General features: G+C 43.7%; 1 protein-coding gene across 1 annotated transcript; it reads left to right on the top strand.

Annotated features, from left to right (window-relative positions):
- Positions 1-705: 705 nt before the first annotated feature.
- LOC104157818 (tetraspanin-3-like) lies at positions 706-10,410 on the top strand (the record flags this gene model as incomplete). Its single annotated transcript, XM_009695297.1, has 9 exons — positions 706-792; positions 3,211-3,327; positions 4,033-4,146; positions 5,639-5,830; positions 6,689-6,763; positions 7,238-7,333; positions 7,881-8,033; positions 8,770-8,853; positions 10,324-10,410. Coding segments are annotated over 9 exons (1,005 nt in total), but the record flags the coding sequence as incomplete, so codon positions are not given.

The following is a 10,410-nucleotide window of genomic DNA, read 5'->3' as shown; positions in this document are numbered from 1 at the left end:
AACACTCTAGCTTTGTTACTCTGTATTTAACTCACCAGCCTTTTAAGAAGAAGATCCTATAGCGCTCCACATTAACGGACCAAGTGATCAAATCAACACTGTGAAATTGGAGGAAGCTGGGAAAAACCTTCAAAAAACCCACCACAAAACCTCAAACCAACAAACACTGCCTTTTAATTTCATAGCTACGAGTTTGGCTCCTTTACTGTGTTTTATTTAGGTTTGGCAGGGAACAAAGAAGCCTAGGCTGATAAATTGAAATGAACACAAACCTCTGTTCCCAGCCATCGTGTAAGGTCAATTTATTAAAACAAAGAAGGGAAGGTGGAAAAGTATCTGTTCTGCCTGACTGATAGATGCAAATTTTATTTTTTTTTTTTTTTTTTTCTTTTTCAGAGCAGTTGTATAGAGGGAAGTTTAAGAGCCCCCTTCTATGGCTGTGATGCTGATAAAGTGTCGTGAAGTATTTACATGGCTATAAATCTCTCTAGAAGGGCAGGGGCTCATGGTCATCAACATAATACTTAAAAAAATATATATAAAATCTACTATTTTCCAACGGCTGTCCTGTTTCGCATCAGTGAGACAGCTCAGGCTCCTTACAGCCATCCAGGCCTGTCCCCTTCTGTTTCACGGGCAAGGCTGAATATTCACGGTGCCGTGTGTGCATTATGTGGCTGGAGAGAGTTCCACCTTGTTATACAGGTTCCTGGAGCAGAGCATCACTGTATAGCTGCCTCCCCGGCTCAACTGGCTGGGCTAAGTGTGGAAGTCGTGGGTGAAGTCAACTTGGTGAGTCGTCCTGCCTAAACATCAGCCTAGGGAAAACCCAGTTGTTATGGTTTTGCTTTCTTTTCACTCAGCCCCAACAAGGAGTTTATTGTTCGCACTCAGTTTTAAGATCTCTGCTTTCTGTCAGAGGCAGAGGATATGAAAAAGCGAGTAATTCTGCTGTTAGGTCCTTGAACCGCGTGAGCTGTGGTGGGTGAGATGGCAGAGACGGTTGCAGCTTTGTCGCTCAGCTGTGAAAAAGGGGCTTTCTTGCAAAATTTCCATTTGCCTCATCTCTTCAGTTTGTCTTATGGGAATCATCAGTGTCGTAAAGAAATACCAGCAGCGTTTCCTGGAGCCCCAGTGAGTCAGCCGGGGATGTTTGGGGAGGAAGGGGTAAGGTTAGGGCATCCTGCTTGCTGTCGCTGGCGGACCACAGCAAAGCGCAGGTAGCGAGGCAGCCCCACGGACTGGGTGAACTGGTTCTCCCGTATCAGCCTTGCATCACTCCTTGGCTGCCTGCGCTGGGGTTTCTGCCAGCTGTGTTGGGCATCACGTGATCCTATTCTGCACTGAATTCTTCTGAAAGTAAACTTCCAAGCAGGACACTGTGAAAATTGTAAAGAACATTAACAATTTCTAGTGTGAATTTCTTGGAATAATCCTGGCAACCTTGTATGTAATTTTAGATGTGTTTGTGAAGGTGTTTGATTAATGATGAAGGAGTTACTTGAGTTCTTCCTCCCCAAAAGTAATTGCTCAAAGTGGCCTTTGTATTTGTGAAAGATTCTTTTTTTTTTTTTTGAGACCCAACACAAACCTGTTTAATCAGGTGCACTTTACACTTTTGATTTAAGGTCTGTCTTCAGCAGTGCAAAGGACATTTCTTGTTGTACTGCTCTTCTGGAGAAGTTTCATCTCAGATTTAGGAATGGGCTGAAGGTTTTGCAACATTGGGGGAAAAATCCCTCCACCAGATTTCGAAATTGCATTAAGTACTGGGAAGGCTTAAGAGGAGAGCTCAGGTTTATGTTCCGACATATTTTTCATCTTTACTTTTGAAGTTTGGCTCTGGGACTCATCTGCAAAAATAAAACAGGGAACAGATTGTTAGCTGAAATGCCTTCCACTCCTGAGTGACCTTGCTCTTCAGGCTTCAAAATCTTCACTTTGAATTAAAAACCACGGGTGAGGTTGTGGCTGTATCTCAGTTTGTGGGGAAAAATGTGAACTTCCTTTAAGCCAAATCTTTACTCAAAGTCTTTTATTTTTACCTCATTAGACTTCCTTTTTCTGCTTGGAAGCAGAAGTTCAGAAATTATAAGAGACCTCTTGCTGGCTGTGTTTCGTCTCTAACCAGAACCCAGACAATCCTGAGTGTTGCTATAAAACCTACTGTGAAAGTGCCGGTCTATATTTGCATTGGTAAAGTTTGGGCAAGAGTCTCCTTGAACTCAACCCTGGACCCTCTGATGTTAGCTTACTGTCGTGGAGCTTCGCTAGTCTCGGCTTTGTGAGACTTCTGTGAATTGGCTTCACTATTTTTTTTTTTTTTTGATTTTGTGGTAGCCCTTTGCTGGCAACAAGGTTTTTCTTAGTTTCCCACAGTTGGTCTGTCTTTACCATTCCCTCTGTGTGCTTCCTTTGCACTGTGTGTTGAGCACGCTGAAAATAGGTAGAAAACCGGGTGTAAAGTATAGACATAGAGAAGAATGTGTCTGTCATCAAAATCGCTTGCAGAAGGATAATGGAAATATTGGGGGACTCTTTTGTGTAAAACATCCTATAGGAAGATTAAATTATGAAGCAGACTGTCTTTAGACTGTCTTCAGAAGTACAGAACTACTTGCAAAGGCTGAGACCAGAGTTACACAAAAGAGCAGGGCTTTACGTTCTCTGAATGTGACAAACAATTCACTTTCTACTTTTGCATGTGAACTTTTACACATTAACTAAATCACAATGTTGTTCCGTTGTGCACGTTTTGACATGACATTGCTGCTGAATGCAGATAACTGATTTACTTGCCAAAACTACGGTTTGTGCCTTTTTGTACCCTGGCTATTCAGTCTGTGCTACCTTCCCTGTGGTCAGGTCACCCCTGCTCCCTTCCCCCAGGGACTGCCTTCCTCCATCATGAACCTTTCTGAGGGTCTTGCAGTCCTTCTGGTTTTCTCCTGGGGCTGTAGGCACTCAGCGGTTGATGACAACTGTGGTGGGACATCCCAGCCTAGATGCTGAGCTGTACCAAAGGCTGATGGCCTCAGGAAAAATGGTCTCGTTAGTGGCTATGCCCAGAGACGAGCGCTTGGTTTGAAAATTCACGTGCAGGAGGCTTTGTGCTACTGGTGGCCGGCTGCGCTTTTGGTTTGGGATGACTACCTGGCAGTATTTTCTCTAGCCTGGAATTTGTAAAGCCATAACTCGACTCCACGTTAGGTTTGCGGTGATGGCAGCAGCAGAGAGACCAAGGATGCGGTGATTTTGGGGTACGAGCACGGTGGCTGGGAGCATCGCCACGTTGTGTCTATATTCATGGTGGTAGATTATGACTTGGTGTGTGCTGGGCAGTCATGGTGCACCTCTGCCTGAAATGTCCTCAAAACCTGAGAAACCAGAATACCATTACTTTGCAGCCATAGCCATGTTTACCAGGAAGGTTTCAAAACCCAGCAACAAATGCCGTTGGGGTTACGGTCAGGATGGGATGACTATGATGGTACCTGTGGCATTATTCATGTAATATTTTTTGCTATGCAAAAGTAGGGAGAAGTTTTTAAGTCAACCTGGAGCATCACGCTGTTCCTGCTGTGGTCACTTAGATGTTTTCCACGGCTTCCATGGGAGCAGGGGCCAAACTCTGAACCCTTTTAGGACCTGTATAAGCTGCTTTCTGAGCTGATGCTAGCCCCACTGAGCAGAGCATTTCTGTGGTTAATAAAAGCCCCTCTGGCCCGTGTCCTGAATCTGCATTGTCTTCACTGGGTTTGGGGTCAACATGGCAAATCATGGTGCTCAATAGTCCTAGAAAATATTAGAAATAAAGGATATATCGGGCAAATCCCATCATCACGTTTTCTTCACGATGATGAATAGTTAGCCCAGGAGCGTTACCTCCTTCTCCGTGGCTACCCTTGCCTAGATGATGCTGTTGCAGAACGGAGAATAGGTGGACAGTCACACGTGCATCCAGCTTTTTGAGCCAGAAATACGGGATGCACTTTTTGAGTCATACGCCTCGCTCTTTTTGTGCAATTGAAGTCAAGGCAGGATGGAGATGCGGTGTCCTCAGCTCCACTTTTAGTGCTGCTGCCACTCCTGGGACTTTTCCTCTCCCACTTTCAGTACGAGAGCATAGTGTTGGAGGAGGAAGAGGTGAGATTGCTCACGGTGGTGTAGTGAGAAGACATCCTTTCCCTGCATCCCTAAAAAGGGGTGAGAAAAAGAAACCTGTATGCCTGCAGACAGGGAAATGGAAAAGAGATTTTGCTCAATGAGAGGAAAAGTTAAAAGAAATGTTAGGAACTGCTTTAATCATTAGCACCACCTGAAAACCCAATGTATGTGAAGAATTACAAAAAAAAAACCCTCTTGAGAACTGGTGATCCTATTCCTTTTCCTGATACCTCACTTTGTAGAGGACCTGCTGCATCTGAGTCCCAGCAGGATCTTGCATGATGTGTGCTAAATGACTCTAAGGCTTAGTTTGATCCTGGTTTCATCACCTGGTGCATCTGATCCCGGTAATTTTGAGGTACAGGCAGCATCCAGGAATGCAAGAGTGGTGCAGGATGAGAGCTGTCTGAAATGAAGGATGTCCCCTGCACATGAAGGTAATTAAAGGGCAGGCACCAGACCTGGCTGGAGGGGACGGAGCCAAACAAGGTAAAGGAATTAGCCAGTCCTAGCTCCAGTGTGAGGAGTGTTTGATTTAATTAAAACCTACAGCACTGGGGGACATAATGAACTGCTCATAAGCTGCATGATGAAATCCAGCTGTAGTCTATTGAAAACAAACAGGCTGGTTTCCCTCGAGTTTCCAGAACATGAGTATGGATGGTGCTTCATTTTTAGAGGTGTCATCTTGTGCTGCAGGATTATAAAGGGTGGATGAACTGTTGTAACTCTTGAGAGAATTTTTTGATGCCATTGGTGAGGCATTGGCAGGGCACTGCTGAGTCTTTTGGTGTTGTTTCCAGGGCTGTACCCAGTTCTGCAGATAAAAGCCTTCCGTCGCCAGAGCTGCTAGTTGGGCAGCTGTCACCGGTGCATTGTATGTTGGCCTCAATTGGCAAAAGATCCTTTTGGAGGAGAGTTTATTTTAGAGGTTGCAGAAATCTATTCCCTCCAGGAAAAGGAGAGACTGTGTTTTGCTGAGATTAGGAACATTTGTGCCTGTCTTAAGTGGTTATTGCTGTTGTGAAAGAGGAAAGGATGAGTTTTCTTAAAAAAAAAAAAAAAAGCCCCAAACCAATAACCCACCCCTGTGATGATCATCTTAAAAGCTGATTCCTACAAATGCAGTGTTGGGTGGGATGTAGGTGATCTTGGGTTGGAAGTGTGAACTTGGTCCTCTGCAGAGACACTGACCGATGGACGATGGGTCCAGTGTTTTAGCTCAGCTAAAGTGGTGCTTCATTAGTAGAGGAGTGATTCACGGGAAGTGAATTGTCTCTTCTCGGCGTTAGAGTTTGAATGGGTAGCTAGTTTCAGACCCAGCATTTTTTTTCTTCTAGATCTTTGCATAATGTAGTCATTACTTCTAAAGTTGAAATGTTAATTGCACTGTTACCAAAAGGTCTGTGTTTACTTTCTTGGGCAGATGCTTAATAAATAACTGCTAATAACTTTCTTTATTGCATTTCAGGCAGCAGCAGCAGGTCTCAGCTATGTTGGAGCTTATGTCATTAACACCTACAAGAGCTACGACAACTTTTTGCAGGACAAGTATGCTCTGTTGCCAGCCGTGATCATTATTTGCGTTGCAGTGGTAATGTTCATCATTGGGTTGATCGGCTGCTGTGCTACCTTCCGGGAGTCTCGAGTTGGTCTAGGGCTGGTGAGTGTTGCACGTTCTTGCATGTCCTCTTCTTTACCCTGTTGTATGATGTGGGAGGTGCCACAGTAGACCTTCTCCAGATGCACAGTACAGAAAATAAAAGATCATTCTGGAATATACTGCTGAAGCACTGCTTCTTCATGGGAGTTATGTACTGCTGTGAAGCCCTGATTGATGGTGAGTGAGGCACAGGCTAAATTAATAGTTGTACTGCCTCGTACGACAAATACCCACAGCCGGGGGCAGTTTCGTGGCTCTGCCTCGGCTAGCTTGCTGGAGATGTATGTGGAGAGTAGCAAGTTTTGAGGAGCAAGGTGGTGGTGAGGGAACGGGAGGAGATGTGAATTTCCAAAGCAAGCAAAACAGGTATCTGTCTGGTTTTTCTGATAACTTTAGTTCTCTGAATCCTGAAAGCGCGCCTCGACTTCTTCTAGAACGATTTTTAAAAAGCCAGAAGGGTTCATGTTGAGTAACTTCGGGCCCCCAACTCGTGCCTTGAAGGTGATGTGAGCTCAACAAGCAGTGCCCAACGTACCTAACTCAGCTGCTGGTTTATCTGTGCTGTCTCTTGTGCGACAGCCGCCTCGTGAGGTGTTTCGTAGGCTCTTCACACGGATCGCATCATGGCAGTGTTCAGGAGACTGCCTGCATCGGCTCAACAGGACCTGTGCCCACAGTCATAGTCCCAGCCGTGCACAGTAATCTTCTATTCTAAATTATTTTTTGGAAACTCTTTTGATTGGGGAGGATACAACAGATAACGATAACTTACCACTGTAAGTTAATGTAATGGGTAGTGTGCAATTGAATTCAAATGCTTTGGAATTCTTCCTTAAGGTGTCTCTCTTTTAATTTCAGTTCTTGGCCATTATCCTGGTTATCTTTATTGCAGAAGTATCCGCTTTTGTCCTGGGATTTGTTTACAGGGAAAAGGTAAGCAAAGAATTAGCATCTCTCTACTAACCTAAAAGTAAAGAAATAGATTTTGCATTCTTAGAGCATTTCAATATATCCAGTTTTCTTGCGCTTCATCCCCTGCCCTGCAATCTGCAGGGCAAGTGGGAGTGGGAATGTCGCCATCCGGTATGTGGATCAGTCTTTGTCAGGAATATGGTGAATACATGAAGTACCTGGCAGGCATCGCAACAGTCTCTAAGTTGGATTAAACAGTTGTTGATGCTGACAAAGGAGGGCTCATCCGTCAGGGGAGGCAAGCTTCTATCCAGGAACGTAATTCTGGTTAAGTGCTACCTGCATTTTATCTAAAATATCACTTGATTTTTATCTTTTTAAATTTTTTTTTTCCCCTGACTTAGATGGAATACAGATCTTTTGCAGTTTCCACTAGATCAAATTCTTAACTCTCGTGTTAAAACAATATGTATTTTTTTTTTCCTCTCTAAATAGGTAAAAACGGACGTGCAAGGCACAATGCACGCAGTCTTTGAGAAGTATGATGGGAAAAATCCAGAGTCTACTGTTGTGGATTACTTGCAAGAACAGGTAAGAAAATATTTAAGTTGTCCTGAGGATTATTTAGAAAAGAACAATTGGGTCCTGAACAAGAAATTTGGGCGGGGAAGAGGTTCGGTATGGTCATATCCTGGAACTCGGCTCTGCAGCAGTGTTTAGCATCTGATCCTCCAAGGCAATCGAGGGTGCTCCCCATGTGACAGAGTTGGCCTTTTCAGGCTCCTGGTGTGAAGTTAATGTAAACAAATGACATTGTTGACATGAGTGGCCTTTGGATCAGACCACCTGAGTACATATGAATAACCGCTGCTGAGAGTCTTGTACCATAAAATAAGAAGATGAAGGAAGACTCTGTCCTGCAACCTGTCACTTGAATATTAGAGCTTTCACAAAGAATAAACCAATAAGGAGGTAATAATGTATGAAGGGAGTTGATCTATTATATCTGCAGCTGTTTTCCTGAAGTATCTGCTGCATACTGCAGGTAGCTCTTGCTCTGTATGCCTAAGAGAGGTTTAACTCAACATTAGCATTCGTATATATTCATACATCCTTGTAACTGTCCTGTGTTTGGCAGCTTCGTTGTTGTGGGGTAAAGAACTACAGTGACTGGACAACCACACAGTGGTTTAATTCCACCGGTAACAACAGCGTCCCTCTGAGCTGCTGCAGGCAAGATATGAAGAACTGCACGGGGCGTCTGGATCAGCCACAGGAACTCAATACACGGGTGAGGATAAAGGGCACAGTTTCACAGCTGGGCCACGATCAGTCTCAGCCAGGCAGAACCAATGAGGAAAGCACCTGGGGCAGGGTTTAGAGATAACTTCGTCCAATTCTTTTCAGTAATTTGTCCCCCCAACCTTTTTCTCCCTGTGGTTTTCCTCTAACTTCCTTCTGATACAGTTCTGTAAAAGCTTCTAGGTGATGAAGGAGGAGCACCAGTCTGGATGTTTGGGCTTGTCTCTCTGGTGGTAGCTCCTCCATTTCATGTCGCTACAGAAGCCAAGGCCGGAGCACTAGCTATGGGCATGTAGTTGTTCAAACAGATCCGAGGTAGGGGAAGAGACTCTTCTAGGACTGACCATGCTGAATCTGGAGAACTGCAGACCAGGTTCTTCAGTCTAGGGCGCAAGCCCATAAGTTGACTTTTATAGATAACCATTGCCGGTTTTCCTGGCTCTGAGTTTTGGGCACTTCTTTTAAGTGACCTGAGCTAGAGGAGACTGAGAAGCAGCAAATGTCAGTGAATTGGGATTTGTCAGTGCCTCTCCTCAACGAAAAAGAGAACAACAGGCCTTCGGGTCCGGAAGACAAGAATGGAAGCCCTTGGGTCCGCAGTGGCTGGTTAGATAGGCCTTACAAGGTCTTGCTTCCTTTGAAGGATTGGGGAGAAAAAAAGGAAAAAAAAAGTCCAGCTGAATTAATGTCTTTTAACTTGTTTTCACCTCTCTCTTTCACGGCAGGGCTGCGCAGAGGAGCTGGAGTCTGGGCTGCAGAGCGTTATCAGCTATGCTATGCTTGTAATCCTGGGGTTTGCCATTGTAAAGGTAAACGTTTCTATCTCTTCCCTCATGGAAAATAATACTGTTTGCCCCTTGGTCTTGGGGCTTTTTCTTCTACCGTGTCCTATTAGCCTACAGCCTTTTTCTGGCTCTGAAGTAGAGCCGGTCCTCCGTTCCTCTTGTTTTCTTCCAATTGTCCCCATTTCGTCTGCCTGACAATAAGGGGAGGGATCCAAAAAGCTAGTAGGGGATTTGGGATGGCAAGTCAATGGAGAATCCATTGTGGTCATTTGGTAGGAAGTACAAAAAGCTAGGTGTGCTAAAAGGCCTAGGTCTAGAATTTTTTAATAAAACAACCAGCTTTTTTATATTTAACTGGGATTTAAAAAACTCCTCATCGAAATTCATTTTTAGATATAACCCAATGAATAGTCCGGTGCTTGGAGACCTGGAATCAAAATGGATGAGAAATAATGACTAGGAATGAAACCAGCAGGGCTATTTATAGACTTAGAAGATTGGATTAAATGAAATGTGAAAACAGATCATCTTGTGGGTGAAAACTAGATTTGAAAAGTCCTGATGAAAAACTCCTCGCAATTGGCACATTGAAAAAATGGCTACGCAGCTCTGTGAAGATTTGACTCATAAATTTCAGCCTGGTGGTTTGTCATTGTTCCCTGTACCTGTTCTCCGAGATTAGTAACCTGTTCTGTGTTGACAGAGATTTGATCCATTTAATAACAGCAATTTTCTTGATTATCTGCTCTCTATAAAAGAGAGGCTGTAAGTTGAGCCAGTGCAGGACACTTACGGTTTAATACCCGACTCCTGAAGTCAATGCAGAAGCCAAAGTCTGTCCAGATGTCATCTCAGGACTGGGGCTTGACTTTGTTAAACTTTCCTTTTCTTAATTTTGGCCCTAGCAGAGAGGTGACTGTTTACAGCATTTGATCTCATGGGCTTAAATTGCTTAGTGACGTCATTTCCATAATTTCCTTCCCCTTTATTAAAGTCATGAGTTCTACACTCCCATTACATGTCCCGTCACTATTTGTGATGAACCCTCCCATCACGATCTCTCCTGTGATCGTCTCCAAAGATTGCCTTAGCATATTCTGCACGATCTTTATTTGCATATTTTATATGCTTAAATATTTTGCGGAACTCATTTTAAGTCCAGAATAACCCCATGCTTTCACTGAAATTTTTCCCACAGCAAGGTAACTAGGAATTAATGTGGATATATAAATTAATGGGAGAAACCAGGGAGGGAAAAGTTGAGCTGGAACTATTACTGGAAATTGATATGCAAAAAAAAGTCACTTTCTGTGGATGTATATTGGAAATTGATACGCAAAAAAAATTCACTTTCTGTGGCTGTATTTTCTAAGTGAAAAAAATAAATATCCTTGCTATGATGAAGAAGTCTAATTAAGATACCGGCATTGAGTCTGATGACTGAAACAAAAAATACAGCAAAACTAAATCTGTTGTGCACTCTCTCTTTTTCAGTTCTTCGGCATGCTGAGCGTCTGCGTGCTTACTTGCAAGAGAGAAGACAGTGGATATCAGCCTCTTTACTCAGGGGTGTTTGCTTAA

The sequence above is a fragment of the Cariama cristata genome, unplaced genomic scaffold (genome assembly GCF_000690535.1).
Source record: "Cariama cristata isolate BGI_N322 unplaced genomic scaffold, ASM69053v1 scaffold27762, whole genome shotgun sequence".
In the NCBI taxonomy this organism is placed as follows: Eukaryota; Metazoa; Chordata; class Aves; order Cariamiformes; family Cariamidae; genus Cariama; species Cariama cristata.
The sequence above is the reverse complement of the archived record's forward strand: the minus strand, read 5'-3'. Positions and strand labels throughout refer to the sequence as shown.